General features: G+C 36.6%; 2 protein-coding genes across 3 annotated transcripts in view; one reads left to right on the forward strand and one right to left on the reverse strand.

The window, feature by feature from the left end:
* GLDC (glycine decarboxylase) overlaps nucleotides 1-5,944 on the forward strand; it is a 38,492-nt gene extending 32,548 nt beyond the window's left edge. The window contains exons 21-25 of the mRNA XM_058823913.1: nucleotides 984-1,095; nucleotides 2,399-2,494; nucleotides 3,422-3,594; nucleotides 4,240-4,320; nucleotides 5,310-5,944. Of these exons, the coding sequence (XP_058679896.1) occupies nucleotides 984-1,095; nucleotides 2,399-2,494; nucleotides 3,422-3,594; nucleotides 4,240-4,320; nucleotides 5,310-5,453 (606 nt within the window). The 3' untranslated portion in view covers nucleotides 5,454-5,944. The remainder of the gene's footprint in view (nucleotides 1-983; nucleotides 1,096-2,398; nucleotides 2,495-3,421; nucleotides 3,595-4,239; nucleotides 4,321-5,309) is intronic.
* Nucleotides 5,945-7,919: 1,975 nt separating this feature from the next.
* The window catches only part of UHRF2 (ubiquitin like with PHD and ring finger domains 2), an 82,144-nt gene continuing 67,372 nt past the window's right edge, over nucleotides 7,920-22,691 (reverse strand). The window contains exons 10-16 of one of the 2 annotated variants that reach the window (XM_058823666.1): nucleotides 17,262-17,368; nucleotides 15,097-15,259; nucleotides 14,420-14,557; nucleotides 13,504-13,627; nucleotides 11,427-11,587; nucleotides 10,572-10,670; nucleotides 7,920-9,042 (exon numbers count right to left, since the gene is read on the reverse strand). In XM_058823666.1, coding sequence (XP_058679649.1) covers nucleotides 8,896-9,042; nucleotides 10,572-10,670; nucleotides 11,427-11,587; nucleotides 13,504-13,627; nucleotides 14,420-14,557; nucleotides 15,097-15,259; nucleotides 17,262-17,368 — 939 coding nt within the window. In that variant the 3' untranslated portion in view covers nucleotides 7,920-8,895. Of the gene's footprint in view, nucleotides 9,043-10,571; nucleotides 10,671-11,426; nucleotides 11,591-13,503; nucleotides 13,628-14,419; nucleotides 14,558-15,096; nucleotides 15,260-17,261; nucleotides 17,369-22,691 lie in introns of both variants that reach the window. The other variant, XM_058823665.1, reaches the window with a different exon arrangement.

Consider the following 22,691-nt stretch of genomic DNA (forward strand, 5'->3'; position numbering starts at 1 on the left):
TCCACTTTCTGACGCTGAAGTTTTCATGTTTAAATTACTGTTCTGCCAAGAGTATTTTCAATTGTATGATTCAGTATTGTTATACCTGACATCTACAGAACATTGAATTTTACAATATCCTGAATTCCAGAGGATTTGAAAACTGAACTTAGTTTTAGTTTTACATGTGAATCAACTTGATCACGATCTATGTAATTTGTTAATCCCTTGTAATTTAGTGATAAGCCAGTAAATATTTGGCTACATGTATGGCAATATTTAGCCAACAGAGACGATTGTAGATTCAAATTCTAATTGATAGAAGGGTGTGCTGGGACTCTTGAGCTACATTTAATGCTTACAGTGACAGAGTTGGAGAAGAATGAACCTAGGGGCAGTGTCATTCAGAGTTGCCAGTATGATACCTAACCATGGAAACTTCCTCTGCTGGGGAAACCAGCTCTCCTGGAATTCCAAATGAGCAAATGTACCATTTCCATTTACAGCTGTGGGTAAAAATTACTTGTGACTCTAAGCTGGTTCCCATTAGAGAATATTTAATCCATTAATTAGAAATTTTTAAGAGGAGCTCTTTCCTCACAGTGCAAAATGCCATCTAGTTACATTGTCCCACCTAAACTTCCCTGGACAGTCTGGCTGTGGGATGGAGACAGGCAGCCTGTGCCTTTTGACATTATTTGTGTTCTCACTTTTTTCTGTTGAGTTCAAAGCTTCTCAGTTGGAGCAAAGGTCTGGGTCATTCACTTGTGAACGTGAAGCTACATCTCTTAAACAGTAGACACTCTCATAAACTACATTCACCAAAGGCGGCCTCAATCAATATCCAGTGCTTCTCTGTGAGTGTTGTGTGGAAAAGTGTAACAGCAGAGTGACTGCCAGAACTGGCCAGGTGCATTGAGGTGCTGTGCTCTGTCATGCAGGAGCATACTTTGCTTGTTTTGGACCTATTTTAGATCTGTTTCTTCATGTTATTTTTCTTTCAGACAATGGGAGCAAAGGGTCTGAAGCATGCTTCTGAGATTGCTATACTAAATGCAAATTACATGGCAAAAAGGCTAGAGAAGCACTACAAAATCCTTTTCAGAGGAGCAAAAGGCAAGTATTGGACATTTTTTTTTCTTCTACCAGGCTTTTTTCTCTGCCTCATGTAGAAGTTGGCTTGCAACACAGTTGTTTGGTTGGGGTTTTTTTTGTTTGTTTGTTTGTTTGTTTTTTTAATGCTATGTGACTGCTGATTTCAAAATTCTCTTGTTCACAAGAAGAGAAATATCCAGCTGCACCTCACTGGATGTATTGCAACGAAACTGAGATAATTTGAAGTAGAAGAAAAGAAATATCTGTTTGTAATTAGAAAAAGATGATGCCAAAAGATAAAGTATTAGATCGTTCTCCTTGAAATTTAGTAACAGATTGATGAACATCAGAAAAAGGAAAAGCAATCAAGTTGAGACTTCCAAATCTCCATAACCAATGATGCAATAATTTAAGAACTGAAAGTAAATTTTGGACCTGTACTTCTCCTTGCACACTTCCTCTGAAAAAATCCCACCATGTTTCCCTCATTTCTGCTCCTTGTTCACTTTTGTGAGATGAAATAAAATTCCTTTGGCAATGCATGATATTTCATCTACATTCTGGTTGCCTGTTTTGGCTCTCCAGTCTTGTAACAGGACAGAAGTAATGAAGAAGAGATGAAAAAATTATTGTGGGAGTAGTGTAACAATCAGAGAACTTATTTGGCTTGTCTAAGCTGAACAGCATCGAAGAACATTTGAGTACAATATATGTGTTCTCTAAAATATATATCTTAAATTTAATGACATACACCTTGGTAAAACCTGCAAGTTGTACTTTAATAGAAGTAAATAAAAATTGCAAATTTTCAGGGATTTAACAGTGTAATGGAAGGTTCTCCAGAATCATGAATATAAACAGACAACTTATGTCTTTAGCCTCTCTATAACAGAAGATTTGAGTTTTGCTCTGGCATTAGATAAAACTGATTATCGTGATTAATTTAAAATAGCCTAAAACCCAAATGGTGTTAGGCCACTGACAAATCTAATAATTTTTTCAGAGAACTTGTAAATTGTAGGAGATACTTTGACCACTCATTCCTAGTTCTGATCTTGTAAATGAGGCCTCTTCTTCTAAAGTCCCACTTTGATGTGGGACTCAAAGAATCAGTCTTCAAAAACTGAGTTGTATATCTCTTACCTGATAATTTCTCAGATTTGAGGTTTTGCCCAAGTGGATATTTTTGAGTTTGTCTTTTTGCCATGATCTCCACAAAACCAATCAGAATAGACAGCCTGGTAAATTGCATTGTTCTCCTGTTAAGTAAGACAAGTGTTCTCACTAGTCTTACTTAATAGGAGATGTCATTTTTTATTTACAGGTTATGTAGCCCATGAATTCATTTTGGATACAAGACCTTTCAAAAAAACAGCAAACATTGAAGCCGTAGATCTTGCTAAAAGGCTTCAGGATTATGGTAAGTCAAATATCTATTAAAATAGCAGTATGAGTGAAAATTTTCCAAATATCTTCTAAAGGGAGACACAAACATTCGAGTTCTGTGCTTATGGATGGTGAATCTGTCACAATTATTTCAGGCTTCCTCATTTTCTTTATGGGGCTTGGAGAGATATTTGCATATACTAAATTGTAGTAGGTACTTCTGACTCTGCTGCTACTTCACACTTTTGTAAACTGTCCCATCAAATTACTGACTACATGACTCTCAACTGTTTGGAGCAAGTGGGTCGGAGCCAAAAGCTTAACAAGACTCCAACAAAGCAAAACAAAACAGAATAGGAAGGAAAAAAACCCCTTTTAAAGTAGGATAATGGGATTTGAACAGTTCCATCTTGATATAGTTTATGCAGTTTTGTACACATGCTCTAAAGGATGTGATTGTGGATGCTTTTTGGCTGCCAGACAAGAGGATCCATTGAACTACTTGATCCTGTAGAACTGTGCTTCTAATGAATATGCATGAAAGCTGTTAAAACCCTAACCAGTAATACCTCTTCAGTAAAATAACCCAAAGCCTAATTGTGATACTAAAAAACCCACCCTTCCTGCTCTTTGTAAGTGAGCCTTATATATTGTGCACCACTTTAAACAGACTTTTCAGCAAGTATAGAGGTGAGTTAGATAAGTATATTAAAGTTCCTTTTTAATAAAGTAAATCTGTGTGTAGCTGTATTGTAAAACAGAGGTGTTACCCTTCAGTGCTGAAAATTAAGATACTTGAAAAGTTTATCTTGCCTCTGAAGTACAGAGCCAACACTACCAATGAATTCAATCTCTATAGATTTTTGTAGAGAAAGGACTGAATTTGTGAATCTGCTGATAGCTAATGCATGTATTATCTCATACCCTGTTATCTGTGACTGATTTCTGCTATTGTCACCAGGTTTTCATGCTCCAACCATGTCCTGGCCAGTGGCAGGGACACTTATGATTGAACCTACAGAGTCTGAAGACAAAGCAGAGCTGGACAGATTTTGTGATGCCATGATCAGTATTCGGCAGGAAATTGCTGAAATAGAGGAAGGCAGGATGGACCCCCAAATTAACCCACTAAAGGTAAGATGGCATGTCGAGCAAGGTGACAGCATCAGTCTAACCCTTGAGTCTGCAGATGCCCATTCCTGGTCTTTCAGTACTCTTAAAAGTAATGGGGCACAACTTTTACAAAAGTAATGAGCACAAGACTTTCTTGAGAAACCTTTAACTTTTTCAAAATTTGAATTTTGACTTTTTCAAGTGAGAAGTCTTGCTGACAGAGGAAAGTTATTTCCACAAGCACTTAATTTATATTTTAAGGCCATCTCAAAGTAACAAAGGAGAGATGCTTATTTCACTGGCTGAAGATGGAAAATGGAATGACCTTAATAATAAAATAAAGATTGAATTATTTTAGCAATGCAGCACAGAACCAGTATCAGCTCAAGTTCTGTTCAACTCTTTTAATGCTATACTGACTTTTAAATTTAGTGAAAAGCCAAAAGCATAATCAATCCTTGGGTAGCATCTTTAGGCAAACTGAAAAAAAATCCAAATACTGACTTGCCTCCTTTTTTAAATCTGCCTTGTTCCTCCCCAGATAAACAGTGTTCTCTAGACAGTAATTATTTATATGTGGTAATGGAAACTTGAAGAAGGCTTCACACTGATCTGTTCAACACAAATCAGTAATTTCCTGTTCTCAACATGTCTTGTTTCTTGTAGATGTCACCACATACTCTGAACTGTGTCACTTCTTCCAAGTGGGATCGTCCCTACTCCAGAGAAGTGGCAGCATTCCCACTGGTGAGTACATAATGGGAACTTTCTGGTGTGGTAATACATAAATATGCTTTGTGCTCTGTAGTTTCTTAGTTGGAGATGAAGTAACATGGTAAGAATGAAAACTTCAGAGCCATTATATTGTTTCTCAGTTTTTAAGTGTGTGAGCTCTCTTTACCACAGTTTCATTAGTTTAGCTTTTAAAGACAAGGAAAGAAGTGCTCAAAAAAAAAAAAGTCTCTACACATTGGTGCAGACCTGGATTTCTAAATCCTAGCACTTCAACACTGAGTATTCATTCCTATCGGAAACAACCTGTTTAGTTCTGACAAACTGCACCAAGGGCTCCCAAAACAGAGTCCCACATGCTGACATTCAAAGCTTTGCTCAAAAGAACTTGCATAAGATGTGACTAGGTTCCCCAAGGTCAGCATGGGGAAAGCGACACCAATGTGGACCTGCTACAATAAAGGTCAGATTGGAGCTGCAGTCTGATATCAAACTTCTTAATTGCTTTCACAGTCATAGCAGCTAAATGTACGTGTGACCAACCTTTCTGCTTGGAAACTTAATTGCAAGTATTTTAGTGATATGTGCTGTTTCAAAGAGTAAGAATTCAACTACACCACCATTCCACTCTCCTTTAAGTATGATACTCTAACTAGACTGCACAGCACAGCAGTGTCCTCTGCTTTTCCTTCATTCATATGTGAAAGTCAGTTGTTCAAAGGATAATAAAGTTTTCTTTCATCTTGTGAAAACTGCTTCTTTGCAAGCATATGTTAGAGGACACAACTGGACTTTTTTAAAATCTAAGCATTCTTTTAACCATCACTTCTGTTACACATGCTTGTTAACTTTCAGGCTCTGAAAACAGACTTGAAGGATGACTTCACCCAAAAAAATCCACTTTCACAGCACTTGTAATTCTTCAAGCTCATAGTGTCTGTTATAATTTTGTAGCTTTATCTGGTGGAAAGATTAAGATGGTTGGGTTCTTTTATCTCTCTTAGCCATTTGTGAAGCCTGAAAGCAAGTTTTGGCCCACAATTGCTCGCATTGATGACATATATGGAGATCAACATCTGGTTTGTACCTGCCCACCGATGGAAGCCTATGAATCTCCATTTTCTGAACAGAAGAGAGCATCTTCCTAAGATTGCTTCCAGCTGTCTGCATTTTTGACTCCATCAGAATGGCCCTTTCCTGATTTCCTGGGGATATTTATATTGTGTATATTTTGAATAGTGACCATGTTTGTTTATTGAGCACTGGTCAGTTAAAATGTAAATACAATCAGTATGTTAGGTGTAAACAAAATGTGATTGTTCCACAGCAGTTGATGTTGGAAGTTGCCTTGATTTATAATTTTGTCTGTTTCATGCTAAAGTTTTAACAATTAACACTCAGCTTGCAAGGTGGCATGGGAGATACAGTTAAAAAAGTAGAAAATATGCAGATGCATAAGGCAATACTAATAAATATCAACTGCAGGATTAATTGTTTACATTTTGTAAAAAAATGATGAAGTAGATTTTTTAATTTACTTCACATATTACCACTAACTAGCATTGCTAGTGTTAATATTTCATACTGATTTTTTTACCTATCAGTGTTAGTAGTCTAATAAAATTGGTCAGAATTTTAATTGTTGTCATGTTTTGGATTTAAACTTTTCAGCTGCATTTGTCCAAGAGACAGTATGAAATTATGAATCTTAAGCTCTGATTTCTGACAATTTCCGCAGCAGCAATAAACTTACACAAAGGAAAATACTGTCAGAGATTAATACTTAAATAAATCTCTGATATTTTTTTTTTATGAGAGCCAAAATTATCCATTTTACCAAGCAGTAACAAACTTAATCTTGCTCAGCATCACATAATTTTTTTCTTAGTAGCTCCATCTAATTCTCTCTTATTCTGGATAAGGTATAAAAGACCATGAAGGCATAAAAGACTGTGAATTAGTATTACTTGAATCTTGGGTAAAAAGTGTTCTCTTTCCACAGTTTCTCAAGTCACTCTCTGGCGCTTTTTTATACAGAGCCCTCAGTTTGCCCTACTTTATCTTACAGCTTGTGTAAAAACTGATTCACAGCTTAAGCTCCAAGAGATTAAGGAGACCAGAACCCTCCTTCAACAGAGAGTGCCACGTTAAATCACTCAGTAACCAAAGCTTACACCTTAAACAGGAGCCTTTTCCAGCATGTTCCAGATCAAATTTACATAAAACTAATCCTCTCACTAGTTACACGGTCAGATCTCTGTGCTATGAGCACATTTGAAAGGAACCTGCCCAGGTCTATGCAGAGCTGTCTGATGCACATGAGCACCCCTGAAAGGACCTAACTCATTCAGCCACTCAAAGCACAATTTTGGTGAATTAGAAAACAGGCACTCAGCAACACTGGGACCACAGAAAACAACCATACAGTTCTGCACCTTACAACCACCCACTACTCAACCACTTGTTGAAGATGAGAAGAACTACATGCACACTCAGCCTGGGAACTCTGAAGGGACACAAATGAGTGACACAAATTATAGCAATATTTTATGTACTGTAAATTTTGTGTCTTTTACAGTGAAAGTTTTGGGACTGCAACTTTTTCATTACCTACCTTATGAGTTCATGGGGGGCTTTACACAAAGAGACTACAGATAATAGGAGACAGGAATGGCTTTCACTGAAGGAAAGTCTGTGAAAAGCTGCACCTTCATGCTAAATCACCTTAATACATAGTGAAGAAAATCAGATTTTTTTTTTGCTCTAGAATTCATTAACTATTGGAAACGTTATCTTTCAGTAGCTATTGATATAGTACTAAGGATGCAAAATATCATGAAAAGCCACTGCAAATTTATAATATGAGGGAAAGACAGTCTTTCTTTATTGCCAGTCTACTTCCCCAGTCTTGACAAGCCGCTTTAATGTTTGCTAAAAGCAGTTTCACGTTTGATTATGTCACTGAAAAAATACATTAAAAATTGGTTTACAAATTTTTGTATAAAGCCGGTAACTTCCCACTGTTGATCTCACACTGACAAAATTTAGCTTGTGAATTAATTAGTAAAATCTATCCAGTGGAAAACAAAGCATTAAAATATTTTAACTCCTACTCAAGTTGGAGGCCACAAGTCTTATGAGCTACTGCTCATGAGATGCAATGGCTGTTATGAAAGTGAAATTACATCGTTCTCTCCATAAATTCTGAGCTACCTGTAGCACTGTGGGCCACAGGCTGTCAGTGCAACCTCAGTGCCTACAGAGGGAATCTGAGTCATGCACCTGAACGACCACTGTGCAGGAATCCCACAGCTCCCAGCTGTGGGACATGGACTGAGCACTGCTACAAGCTGTGAGTGAGTTCATGGGTATCAATGTCACCACTGGATCTTGGTTTGGAGTTCAGCCTTTTTTAAAATTTTTTTCATTGAGAAATCAGTCAAGGAAAATAAAGCCTCACACCTGTAAAATACGGCCACCTAAGGAAAGCATTTAGTAATCTGAAAAATAAATTCTGTAAAAATCTCATGACTTAATTAAGTAGAAAATAGTAAAAACAAAATTAGCAATTTTCTGAATCATAAAATATTTAATAAGGTATATTTTGGGGGAGGGATATATTGTATATAAAATTTCAGATCACAATATGAAGCGATTTGAACCTTCTCCAAGCTAGCACTGCCTTTAATGCTGTGTAGATGTATTGCCACTGATACAAGACCTACTAAAAGCATACAGTTTAACTAATACAGAAGTGGCTTTTTTATATGAACTATTTTTTACACAATTAGAGTGTCTTGAATACCCTCTTTAAGTGCAAAAAACACAGATCACTTTACACTAATGCAGCAACAATGCATTCATATTGTTCTCATTAGTCATTAGTAGTCAACTTGCATAAGATACAAGAAAAGCACAATGAAGCTCACAAAAATAGACTAAAAATCAGCCCGCTCTTGCAAAAAAATACAGCATAATAGAAGAAAAAGACAAAAAAGGGATTATGCACACCACAGAATTTACTGCTTAATCCAAATGGCTTAAGTGCTGAATCTATTTCTTTTTCCTGGTTTTTTGTGGGTTTTTCTTTTGGTTTGGTTTTTCTTGGGTTTCGTTATTGGGTTCTTTTTTTTTTGTAAATCAAACCACATGGACCAGGCACAACTAATATTCAGAAGGCAGTGTGTAGCTAAAAACATCACTAACTATTTTTTATCCCCAACATTGTTTCATTGTTTGACACAATTTACTTTCCTCTGTCCTGAGGTAGTCACAAAAAAACAAATCATAAATTAAGCATCAGCTAGGCCAGTAAGAGCTGAGGCTTTTCTTTTTCTTTTTTTTCTTTTTTCCTTCTTTAAAAACTGTTAGTTAACTGGCCAAAACTACCCTCGATGTTAAAAGACAGCTGAGAATTAGAGTTCTCACAACACCAAGAAATGGCTATGAAGGGAAGAGGGTTAGGTGCTTCAAAAAGTGACAATATATTGAGTCCCATCAAGGTGGCTGGTCCACTGCTGAATTTCCCATGTTTATGCCCCTTTACTGTCTATAAAGTCACTGGGAGAAGTACAGAAGGGACTGAGCACATCATCGTCCTTTACTGTAACCCGGAAAGAACTGGTCCAGTAGTGCCTGCAGGATCTTGTTGGGAGCCATGGTGTAGCCCTTCCCCAAGTCATAGCGGCAGGCAGGGCAGGTGAACACTTCGGCTCTGAAAGAGCGCTGTAAACAACTCTAGGACACACAGAGATGGAGAAGTAAATTGCAACAACTTCCTTAAGACTGACAGCTTAACCAGCAAAAAGTAAGGAATCACTATAAGATCTGCTTATAAGATCTGCTTACAATCTGCTGTACTACCAGAAAAAACAAAGTCTTTGCTAAGCTCTCTGGTGCCTGACTCCACCCCTGACGAAAATGTCCTAGCCAAGAAACTCTTCTCCCTGCTTGGGAGGAACTAAATCACTAGTGAGGTTTCCCCTTCTTTTTTCACTAATGCCTTCCTGTAAGTCACAGCCAATCCTTAGCTTCCTTACAGCTTCACAGATTGCTATACTTTTCCAGACCTTCATATCCAGAGGAAAATGACTATACCACATATACTGTTTATGTAGCAATCTCCATCTAACTCACCAGAATAGACCCAGTTTAGCCTTACAGATATATGTAGAATAATACAATCTGTAACACATTAGCATCTGTGCTGTCATCCTTACTACATTACTGCAGATTGATTAAAAAATTTTAGGGCAGGGCAGATCTCTGTCTAAACAGCAGCAGCAGCTTACTATCAAACTTCCTTACAACTTTAACTGGATATTATACTATATTCACAAATATGTACTGCTATCTTCAAACACTGTGCTTTCTGAGTTTGTTGCCATTCAGCTTTCTCTTCTTTCTTTTTTTCATGGTTTTTCAGTTTCTACAATTCTAAATTTTAACTCCACATTTCTTATATTTTTCAAAGAGACATAATTGTTACATGTATGCAGGCCACACACAACACCCTGATATTTACTGGAGTGGTATCTTCTTAAACAGCAACCTTGCATTACCAAATACTGTACTAGGACGATAATAGTTTGAGTCCTTTTACGGCCTCAGGCAGAAATACTAGGTATGGCCGACACCATTCAAATATGCAAAATTCAGTGCATGATTCTGTACATACCAGTGCTACAAAATTAACTCTAGTCCAGATTTGATTCCACGCTTCTTAGACTTATCTCCAACTGATCAAGATTTTAAGACACATAAGTAATGCACTGACATTCATGGTCTCCTAGCAAACATGAGCAATGCCAAGATTAACAGGATAACATAACTTTCTCTGAATAAGCCCAAATAAGTTTCTAGGGTATTTATCCTCCACCCTTTCACAACTTTTAATAAAGAATTATAAAATTATAAAATCTGGTTTTATTTCTTGTAAAATTATGTATAATTAAATTATTGTTATTGTGCCAAAATCTAACCAGTGGACCTAACCAAACTGTAGCGCACCTCCACTGACCAAAAAGGCGTGACCACAATGGTAAACCTCACTCATTATGTCTATCAGAAACTATATGGAATGTACTTCCACTCCTTATTACACAAAATTAATGTCTGCTACACAGCAAACACTGAATGGAAACTTGTGGTCTGTTTTTGCTCAGAATGTTATACAATTATTATTGTCTTTCTAAAATGCATATGGCTTTGGTGACTGGTGTCTAAGAGTCAAGAAAACAGCCCAGAGCAAGGCAGTTCATTCTTACTTTACAGACGTTGTGGAGGCACTCTGTTGTCACTGGCTGGTAAACCAACTCCTGGCAGCACACACACATAAAGGATTGTTCCAGTTTCTTCAGAAAATTCTAATATAGGGCACAGGGATAAAAGAGACAAATTCTATTACAGTTCTCACAAATGCCACTTACTACATAAAGATGATGTACTTCCAGAAGTTTTTAAGTCCGTCACACCTCTGAGCACAGCTTTCTAGAAGTTATCAGGAAGCAGGTCTTTAATGGCTTTATTTCCCTGCTCTTCTACAAATTGCAGAACCATATAATCAGAGAATGGTTTGGGTTGGAAAGGACCTTAAACTACACCTATTTCAACCCCCATGCCATGGGCAGGGAATATTCCACTAGACCAGGTTGCTCATGGCCCCATCCAGCCTGGCCTTGAGCACTTTGAGGGATGGGGCATATGTTTCTGGGGAACCTGTCATAAAATTATTTTCTGTCTAAACAAAACCTAGCGACTAAAACTACCTTTCTTCATGTCTGATTTCTGACATTAGCACAACATAAAAATACATTTATTATATCAGAGAAAAACCATGCTGGCTTCAAGAATGAAAATAAATAAAAATGCACTTCTAACTTCAGGATGGTTTTTGAGCAAGAAAGGTCTCTATTGTTGAGGCATTAGCCCATCTCTCAAGAGCAAATTGCACAGGCTAGACATTTTCTTGAAATAGAAGTCTTACAAATAAAACTGATGCTAGACAGTCTATATTTAGCAAAAGTTCAACAAACAAAGGAGGTTTGAAGAGGGACTCAAGATTTCTCCTAACAATATAAAGAAAATGCAAAGAATAAAAACTACGCATGCAACAAACATACTGGTCCTTCCTTAAGAGAAGCAAGTACTTCATCCCACAGCTTCTGGTTCATGCAGTCTTCTCTGATCAGCCATTGCTGCTCTTGGGTCAGCTGGAAAGCTTCTCCTTTCCCTCCATCTCCCATCCTCATGGCTTTGGGTGTATTTGTAGGCTCCTCTGTACCTGCTTAAGATGGTGACCATCAGACCCAGTAAAAGCAGTGTTAGTCTGAACTAATAGAAGGGAAAGACAAAACTATTTCTAGAAGGAAAAATGGCTTAATATGGATTACTTGCAAGAAATGCAGCAAGCAAATTCCTACTCCAACTCATACTATACATCATTGCTTTGGATTGCAGCAAAGAGTTGCACAGAAGAATTTTCATTTTTTTGCAGAGCTTGAGAGCAAAAAACACAGTAGGAGCAGTAAAAAGGATTAAGACCCCTACACTACCACTTAATTAAGCACTCACTAGAATATACTTATTTATTTCTTGTTGTGAGACAGGATTAGGAGGAAGGCAAATTAGGCTCAAAACTTGAAAAGGGTATGAAGAAAAGTTTATTAACAGTAACTAAAAAAAAGAATAAGAAGAATTAGAATAAAACCTTTAGAACACTTCTTCTTTCCCTACAACTTTTTTTTCTTACTCACAACTTACAGAAATAATTCAGTCAGTTATTCTAGAAGAGTCTTTTTTGTCTACTTTGGGAGAGGAGCTCTTCTTGTTAATTTATGGAGACTTCTTTATAAGAAAACTGTTCTCTTCTGGCTTTTAATTTTTACAAATAGCAGTTGCCTGGAAAATCCTGTAATCATGAAGTCCCTCACATTTTTACAGCTTTTCCCAAAACTGCATTTATGGGCAACGTTAATTTATGGGGTATTATTTTAAAGATGAGCTGTTTAAGAGCAAAGGTTTTCTTTATCTATGTTTGAAATTAGCTTAATTCCTGGGAACAGAGGTGTTCTTCTTCTCTCCCTGGGAGCATAGGGTCTTTATCGCTCTTCTCTTTCTTTCAGTTTAAACTTCTCATGGGACTACAGCTATTTCAACATCTGCTTACTTTAGCATGGAGGCTTTTGTTAGGTATGTACAATTTGAACAATTCATCTCCTCAAATTTTGTGATGGGTTATAGGGAAAAAAGAGTCTAATGTATCAATTATATCTTCCTCATAGCCTTATAAGTGGATTTTAGCCTAGAATTAAGGCACCTCTTTAAATCCCTCCCATCGGGAACTTGACTTCTTTTTACTGACTGTCGTGTTTCATGTTGTTCTCTCTTCAATCTTTCCTTTTCTTTCACTCTACAGAGAGAATTGATGTTTGTACGTTTTATTTGTGTAGTAAAACCGGTTAATATCTTGCCCAGGGCCTGCAGATGGTTATGTGATTCCTGCTGGGCGGTGCTGGAGTTGTTGCTAGTAGAGGCTTTCTTCGGCGGCCGTACTTGCTGGGGGAGCGGCTAGGATTTTAGCAGCCAGGCCCTCCGCCTGCCTGGTGGTTGTGGAGGAATCTGGGCCGGACCGGCCCGGCCCAGAACTGCTCTCGGGGCCCGCGCTGGCGGCTGGGGCAGGCTTCAGTAGCCGCAAGAAGCCAGCAGCCGCAGCCGCAGCCGCGGCCCGGCCCCGGGGCCTCCCCTCCCCTCCCCGTGCCCGGAGGCTGACGGGGCCCGGGGGCTCCCCGGGAAGCGCTCCGCTGCTCCCCGGCAGGGGCCGCCCTGCCCGGCTCGGCCCGGCCCGGCCCCGCCGAGACAGGGCCGGACTGGTTGTGTTACTTGTTTGTCGGAAGGGAAAGAGACCCTCCTGGGCTTTTTCGTCTGGTTCTAACCTCTGTCTTCACAGCGGCGTGTACAGTTTTCTTAGTGGTTCAACACATTGTTAATTTTCAAAGCTAATTACTGATTGGTCTTTTTTTATCAGAGACGGAGGAAACTGCTAGCAGCTTCTCTCAGAAAGTCCCTTCCGTGAGTGCCTCCAATATAAAACCACTACAAACTACTTCACACTTCCACGAAGATTTCATGGCTTAGTTCATAGCAATTGTAACGTGAGAGACTTTGCTGACAAATGCTAAAGAAGTAAAAAAGAAATACCATCATCAATTGTCCTTTTCTGGTTTCCATTACTTTGGCTGCTTGGCTCCTGTTTCACCGTTTGCTTTTTAACCTTATCTTTCTTCTCCTTACTAGCCATAGCTTCCAAATAACCTTCTGGATACTAAAATTAAAAAGGACAGATTTAAAACAAGAATCACATATACAGGAATAACCAAATACCAAAAAGAATAACTTCTAACAGACTTTAGATCCCTATGACTACATAGTAAAATAATCACACAATAATTTTAAAATCCTATATGATAGAGAAAACATTTAAATTAGTATCTATCATTAAGAAAGCACAGTCAAGTCAAAGAACCTAATCCATACTCAGCTGTATTAAACAGTATATCTGTACCTGTGTGTTTAGAAACTATATAAATTGGGGAGATGATGGTATGCTGTAAAATGCAATGTATCATTGCATTGCCAAGAATATATATTAATTCTTTCCTTTTTTCCATTTTTCATGGATTCTGCAATGCCAAAATTTTCATGGACCAGCCTATATCTGTGCTTAAAATGCACTATTTATACAAACTATTCAGTTCACATGACAAAAATACTTCAAAATGCACTGGTTTTTTTGGTTTCTCAGACAGACTAGTCACCTGTAGAAAAATTTGTTCCAGCCTAAGAACCACAAAACTGGACACAAATTCTGATTTTCCAATCCATATAGACAAACCAATTTACTTCTAGGGTAGAAAGCTTCATTTGCAGTTCCATCTGCTGTGTCACTATTACAGGATTCTGTCAATTTCCTTATAATCTGTACTGGTTTTTAGTATCAAAAGCTGCCACAGTGAAGTACAAGATAAAAAAGGAGCTTTAATTTAACTGATTTCTTTCTCAGGCTTTTGTTTACTAGAACTAAGAATAAAAACAACTGTCAAGTCCCGATGCGAACCTGTACGCTTAGACCGAGCTTTTTTGACCGCTCCATTCCTTCTGAAGTCCAAGGTGCAGGCTCAACATCATCTCTCCTCAGAAGATAGCGCCAAACTAAAAATCCACATTTTCCAATTTCTGGCCAGTATTTCACCACCTAAAGAACAGTACAAAATTACTGATTATATTTTTATCACAAGTCAAACACATGCATATTGTCACACTTTAATTGTTCAAGAAGAAATGACAAGACTAATTTATACATTATTATTATTATATACAAAAGTTCTTTCCTCAGCTGTGAAATTTTTATATTTCTTAAAAATACAGTAGTCTTAATAGGCACACTCCTTTGTTTCAGAAACTAAGAAGTCTTTAAATAAACAAAAGGATAGGATACAGCTGGAAGGACTGAAGAAATAATGAAATTATCTGATTTCAGGGATGAATTTAACTCAATAAGCACACACAAGGCAACTTACATATTCAGTCTTAGGTATCCTATACAGTTTTGTTCTCTTATCACTGTTTTGAGTAATTTCATTTTGGTTTACTTTGCAGAACAAACTAAAGCTAAAAAGCTCCAGAAAAAAGGAACTGTTTCTTTCAAGTAATAATGAAAACTTTGCAGACTAACACATATGAGGCTTTTAAAAACAGATTACAAGAAATTTTATGTTGAAGAGATCAGAATACCTTGTAAATGCCATCATATCTGTTGCCTTCCTCTGGGGCATATTTGCTGATCCGCCGTCCTTTTGAACTGCGTACCACCCTAACTGGCTTACCAGCTCTCCAATTCTTTGACTCTGCTCCATTTTTATCATCCAGTGGGGCATCACAGTTAAGGGCCAGTGCCCTAGAAAGACATTTAAATTCTTCATAAGCTAGATTGCTTCACCCAGCAGAGTTTTGAGAGTTAACATAATTAAGTCATATGTGTTTCCCTTGTCTAATTTTGCTTTATCAAGCAGCATAGACCTTTCAGTATGTTTTTTAGCAGAATTGATGAAAAAAAATGAGATCCACACTGAAATGAATGCTAAGGAAAAAAAAAATGGGAACATTAAATATGTTGTCTAGGTTCCAGATGAAAACTCATGTGAAATTGCTAGAAAACAAACCAATCCTTTCAGACTTAATATTCTTAATTTTTAAAAATTAATCCCTTCCTAAATAGAATTGATGAAATGAAAATTATAATAAAAGGCAAGCTTTCTGTGCTGCTATTCCTCATCAACAGATTTTAAGGCTCTTTAACTGTGTACACAAAAGTAATGAATATGATGAAAAACATATAGAGCAAAAGGTACATAATAACTGTTCAAAAAAGCTGTAAATACCACACCTCTCTCACATGATACATAAATACCTCAGAGAAGAACTAAGAATCATAGTAGCTAATTAGACCTTTAATTAGCTTTAATTAAAAGCTTTAATTTACCCATAGAGACCCTTTTCTAGAAACCTGGACCAAGAAATTATGACCAAGCTGCTGTAAGAAACAGTATTTCTATTACCACAGCCTGACTTTAAGGGATTGAAAACCCTTCAGAATCAGCCACAACATAAATAATGGTTCTCAAAACAGAAGAAATAATATGGGTTATAAACAAACATGGTACAAGTATGGAACCCACATGGTACACAGTAAGAGACAGGCACACTATGCCAACATTAAAAATTTTTTCCATATAAAAACAAAACTTGTAAAACTATCTGGACAAGCAAAACCCATACAGATTCAACTATATATAATCATCATAATCTTCTGTATCAAAGTGCTTGAAAACTTGTATCAAGCTTAGAAAATGAGAGCAGCACATTGTTACTCCCTTCACAGCTAAGTAGTTTTGCCTGTCGAATTTTCATTTCATAAGAGGAGAGAGATGCTGACATTAAAGGGTCCAGCTTTAATTCTGTGTCCCAAAACAACTTCGTTCTATTCACTAAATATGCTTGTAAAGCTATTGCTTAAAAACCTACTTCCATCTTTCTTCCCTCCTTGATCTTGTTCATTTTCACATCACGTGTCCCCTCCTCCCCCCTTTCTCAAGGGAGCCAAGTCAGGCTTTTCCTCTTTCTCCTCTAGATAGCTTGAAAAAAATCCCTCTCCAGCCTGTCTGAGAGCAGCAGAACATACCTAAATGTGGACCTGGCAAACAAAAGTTCTCAGTGACTCTCAGCATCTCACAGGCATTCAGAGGTCAGTTGTGTAACAGATTATGCTCTTAGAAACAGAAAAGGATGGAGTACTCTTTGTTCAGGCCAGCTTTTGGAGGATGGAAAAACACTTCAGGCAGATGTCTAATTCTTCCTCTGGATACATGTTCTCTTTCAAGTACCTGTTTTGATAAAGCTGCACCCTAATTCCTTGCTTTTCATAGAAAAATATGATGAAAGAAAGAGCTAGCAAAATAGAAAATATTTCTTTTATCATGGGAAAAGGAACATGCTTTCTTTCTCCTTAAATTTGCTTTCTTTCTCCTTAAATTTATATCTGATTTACCCACAAGAGAAAAAACTTAAAAAAAGAAACATCCAGAATTAGAAAACTTCTGCTCAAGAGTTTTGACTAACTTCTTGTTTAATTAAAACAGAGTCCTCTCAGTGTGACTATAGAACAATTTCAACCAGAGGCATGACTGCAAGCTGCAAGCAATGTATTTCACTGAGGTGAGTGTTCCTTTAAAGCAACAAATCATAATGCTTGATAAAACACCTCTTAAAAGGCATTGCTGTTTATGAACACAGTGTCTACAGAAGAGAAAAAATACAGCAAAATGTTAGTTTTAAATTAAAGCCCTACAACCCAACTCTTTGTATTGGAATACCTTTAAATTTTTATTTTCAAAACTTACCTATTCATGTGTGTTAATGTCTGATCAAATGAATGTTCTCCGATTCTTTTATTGCCAGAAAGATCTCTACCTCCACTCCCAGTGTAAGTGAACTCATCTCCTCGATCCTGTGCAAGAAGATTACCTTTGGTTTAATGGTCTAAAGTAAAGTAACTCAATTAAAAGAAAAAAAAAAGGAACTTCATTTGTTCTATTTACTCAGAGAAAAACTGTAATCAAGGGCATGAAAGACATGTTTTCAATTTCATTTACAGCAGCTGCACCAGCACAAAAGTCCTGGTCTAGATGTAACCTCTTCACCAAAAAATTCTGACTAAAAAATGCCTGCGTAAAAAAAATGCTACTTTGGCATTTTTGAGAAAAAAAAAAAAAATCTGAGGAACATATTCTGCTTGCTCTTGAGCTTTCATTGTGTTTACAAGAGTATCATGTTTGTAAAATACAGAATAATTACCTTGGACAGATGATGGCAGTAACTTCAGCTTGTGCAAGGAGCTCAGTGCTAGTAAGTACATAGAGTGCTGCCTTATGTACCAAGCAGGTGCTTTAATGAAATAGTAATCCCAGCTCTTCTGACTCAGTAAGAGTTTAAAATAATTTAGATTCATATTTTGTAAACTAAAATAATTCTGTACTATAGTTCCGATGTAGAATTTTCATGAAATTGAAGGAAGGTTGATAAAATCTTTTACCATCAGCTATGAAAACTGTCAAAATGTAAATACTCTCAAGAAAAGCCTGTGTTTCTATTTTCTGTACAAATTTGTCACAGAATTTCATATTACTCCTGAGAAATGAATGTATTTCCAGAAATACATAAATATACAGACTACATATATAGTTAATATGTTATTTCTTTGGAGATGTATATTTGGTATAAAGCATATAGCAATTTAATACAAAAAACAATGTTTAAATGAATTTTAATAGCAAAATTCTGAACATCTATGCAGTAATAAAATTCAGTCAATTTCTTACCACTATTAAAAGTCTGACATTATTTAGGATCCAGTGCAAGACTGTTACACATATTTCATGACTGACAACAGCAGAAAAAGAGAAGGTTAGAAAGAGAAACACTAGTTGATCAAGGCCATAGACAAACTATAGAAATTAGGTTCATTTTATTTTGTGTCGGGAAAACCTAGCAGAAATTCAGCTGCAGTTATCTGCATAATAAAACACAAGTGCTATTAAATTTAAAGTATACACAAAACCTAGCAAAGACATGTATAAATTCTGGCATATGCTTTCTTAAAACAGGCTACTTAGTCTACTGAATAAATCTTTAAAACCAACAGAAACAGAATGTAGTTCTATTAAGGACAGTATACGAGATAACTTTAAAAGACCAACCAGACCCATTTGCTAAGAAAGGATGTAAAATAAATTGTATAAAATAAAATATCACAGGATTGGAATTAATCACAGAGTATGTTTCATTTTTCTGTGATTGTCAAGGCAAACACAATGCACAAATCACACAAGGATGATCCTGATAATAATATAAAAAAGGATGGATTTGGTTCATGTATCACAATCATTCAAGCAAATTGCATTTTGACAATGAATAAGAAGCCTGTGACAAGTTCAGAAAAATGGGAAAACGTATCTTGGAATGTCACGAATCCGGCATGGCCTGGGTTTTGTAACAACGAAAGAAACATGAACATCTTCAATCTTCATGATGTAGCAGGGTGGGAGGAATGTTAAGGCAGTTTTTGATATACAAGCAGAACTAAACTGAAACCAGAAGGTGATTTCGTTTCCCTCTACTTGAAACATAATTTTGAGATAAATACCGATATAACATATATAAAAAATGTGGAAAAAATATATGAAAGACAGAAACAGTTCATATGAAAGCAAGATGGGGAAAATTATTTATAAGACAGGACAGGTTCCTGACAAACTTTTGTTTATCAACTACTAGGTTGTTGATAAATCTTCATTAGAAGAAAGTATGGAATAGACTTATTTTTTTGGCGTAACAGAAAAACGTAAATCAAGGACAAATTGCTGGAGACTTTAGCCAAAAAAACTTCAAGAGACAATTCAGAAATGTGCAGTATTCCTACTTGCACATACCTCTATGGAAATTGGGTTAAATGTAAATGACCTAAACCCAACAAATTTCCAGCATCTTCAAAGAAAGGCTAAGTGGTTCTCTAGTGGTAGTCTAACCACAGGCAAACTGAAAACATTGTGCTTGAAGAGATACTATGGATAGAAGGTCTATGCACACGTGCTCACCTCCTGAACATATCCCACACTTCATGGGTTACATTTGCTTCTCCATAGGAAGGAAAATGGAGGAACAATTATGTAGCATAAATCTTACAGGTCAAGGTACAAGGATCTTTCAACATCTCCAATATAAGGAAGAGTCGCTGCTGCCTTATGTATTATTTTCTAGACAAACTATACTCCTTTTTTTCATATCAGATATATTAGAAAAAAAAAAAAAAACAAAAAAGGATTTCAGGGAATAAAGACAGTTTCTAGAATTGAAGGAAAATGTCAGAGATCTTGCCATTGATCTGGGCTGGATGAAGAGAAATTGGAGGACATTTGAACCACTGATATAGCAGCAACTCACAAACAAGAGAGGAAGAAAGCTCAGAAGAACTCGTAAGTGCTTGTAGAGAATGAAAATCAAAAATGGCAAAACTAAGTGATGCACAGACCAAGTGTCTAAAGCGTGGATTAAATGTGGATATGAATGTGCGTACAACAAGCAGGAGTGAAATAGGGACACTGGTACTCCAGAGACATACTTAGACACCCACAGTACCTACTTTCATTTGGCTTATGGTGTTTTACTTTTAAAGTGAAGTATTACAGGAATATTCACAGCTTATTATTTGGGACTATTAGAGAGTATTGACTCATCAAAACAATCTCTCAACAGCTTTGAGTTCTATCTATAGATAATACAGGATCTCCCAATCACCTACAACAACTTTTAACTGAGAGCCAGGAAGAGATTGATAAAGCTATTTTTGTCTGAAGAGGATCAAAAAGCAGAACTGAAGACAATGGGTCAACAGTTAAAGAAAACGTATGGTAAAAGGAGTTATTTATGTCTATATGTTCTCATTGAACAAAAAAAGTAGCTGTCAAAAAGCCGATCAAAACAGTCTTATCTTTTCCCTTCCCTTCTTCCTACATTCTTCCCATTTTCTTAAATACATAATTCTGCCACTTCTCTTTTGTTTTCCACAGCTTAATTCCACTTCCTTGCACCAAAACTGTCTTTCAACAGCTAGTAAGTATTTGTTACTCTGTCTTCTCTTAATACCTCCTGTATGTCCCTTTTTCTTATGTTGTGTCCATAAAGTTATTTCTTAACTGTCCTGTTTGTGAAGTTTGATGACATTATAGGGCAAGTGAACTTCAGCCACAGTAGCACTGACCCAGCATCTCATACTGAAGCACATAAGTGGAAGACAAGCCTGAAGCTCTAGTACTAAAGCCAGTCAGCCTCAGACAGCCAGTACAAGCAATCAGTCTGTTGCATTAAATCATACTCCACTGCTCAACATTGTTATATAATCAGCTGTAAGTCTAACAGAGAAATAATGTAGAATGAAGGAAGTAAGACTTTGAATTCCATTGAATCATTTGACTGCATTACTTCTGTGGATTACTTTTATGCACCAGCTGACAGGGACATTAGCTACTTAAAGTTACTAGAATATTAACTGTCTCAAGAGAGGTCTCAATTATTTTCTCTCTCCATTAACATCTCTGTTAAATCTGAGCTTTTATGCTCAGATTTCAAAGTTTGGTTCCAACAGATAATGCAAAAATTGTATTTATCAGTAATAGGCTATTACAAACACAATCAGATTTTCTAGATGAGTTCCAACCTTCAGTTTGAACAACAAAAAATGTTTATTGGCTTTCTTGGTAAAAGAAATTCCCAAATATCATCAATTCATCAATCCCTTATCAATTTGACCTCAGTAAAGTGCAATGAACAAAAGGTGAGTTTGATTATATGATATAGTAAAATAAAACTGCACTAAGCCTCTTTAAATGAGGTTTTAAAATCCAAGTCAATTATTAACTATCAAGCAATTACATTTGAGAGCATTTTCTTTCCCCAGTAGTAGAGATATCTGAAACTGAATCATGTCATCATTCATCTTCATTAAACTATAATGAATAATAACTACCATAAAGTGCCGACAGAATTGTCCTATCTGCCCATTGTGTGATTTATTTTTGATATTTTCATGGTTTAACACTGCAGTAAAAGGTGCCAATTGAAAAGGAAGGGCTAAAGTACAAATTTCATTTGTAAATCAATAAGAATCCCTTGCATTAAGTGCAGAGCCTGAATACATCATAATTGTTCTTGCTGAGTCTTCCCCACAATTGCCCCTGATAGCAAGAACCTGGCAGTTTCACAGCACATTCCACCACAAAGAAACAATTTCACCATTTTAGTGTTCACTAAATGTCTGAACAGAAAGAAAGACAGCTTCATAGCAGGAAACAGCAGAAGGTGGCTAACTGACGATGGAAGTAGGGCAACATTTTAAAATATCAAAGTCCGAGTTAACTACTGTATGTAAATTCCTTTCTGAGGTTTTTCTTACTCCTTTCCATGCAGTGCCCAAAAATGGTGGATTACCACGCTTTTAAACTGAACATTAATACGTAAACAATTCAGGCTTCCTAGTGTGGATTCATTATCTTTTGTTCCACTAAAACTCCGTTCTCACTTGGAACCAGGTTCGCCAAAGTCTTTTCAGGTCAAAGACACTTTCCTGTAGAGGGATTTTACTTAGGAGATATAAAAGCTTTTAGAGACAGCATTTTAAAATTACGGTTATCTTTGGCTATCAGCTGGAAATCCAAAATTCATTTGGTTTTTGAGGGAAAAAAATCCCGCAATCTGTATGACTAATTTAATTAGCCTACTATAATTCTAGTTAAAGCAACACATTTAAAATCTAAAAGACATGCATTTCATATTAGACATTCATTTCATTAAGTAGATTATGAATGGTACATTCCAGGCATGGAATGTGAATGGTTTTGGTATAAAATATCAACAAACCTAAACAATGAGTATATTGCCTGGGGTCCCTTTTGAGTCATTACAGTCATTATCTTCTGTAGTCTCAGAATCTTTTACAAGAAGATGCAACTGCTCACATCAGGTATTATTCTCCAAGAGATCCCGAATCTCAGTTCAGAGATCTCCCATATGATCCTATGCAAAACAACACTTACAGAAGAAACAATCTTTGTTTAGATTAAAGTGGAGCACACCACACAATTAATTTACCATCTTTACAACACTACCTCAACCCAGCAGAAATATGAATCTTGGGACTTTTGACAATAAAAAGCAGTTTCAACTTGATACATAAAAACAATGGCACAAAATAAGAGGGGAAGTTTTCAAAACAAAAG

Source organism: Ammospiza caudacuta, chromosome Z (genome assembly GCF_027887145.1).
Source record: "Ammospiza caudacuta isolate bAmmCau1 chromosome Z, bAmmCau1.pri, whole genome shotgun sequence".
NCBI lineage: Eukaryota > Metazoa > Chordata > Aves > Passeriformes > Passerellidae > Ammospiza > Ammospiza caudacuta.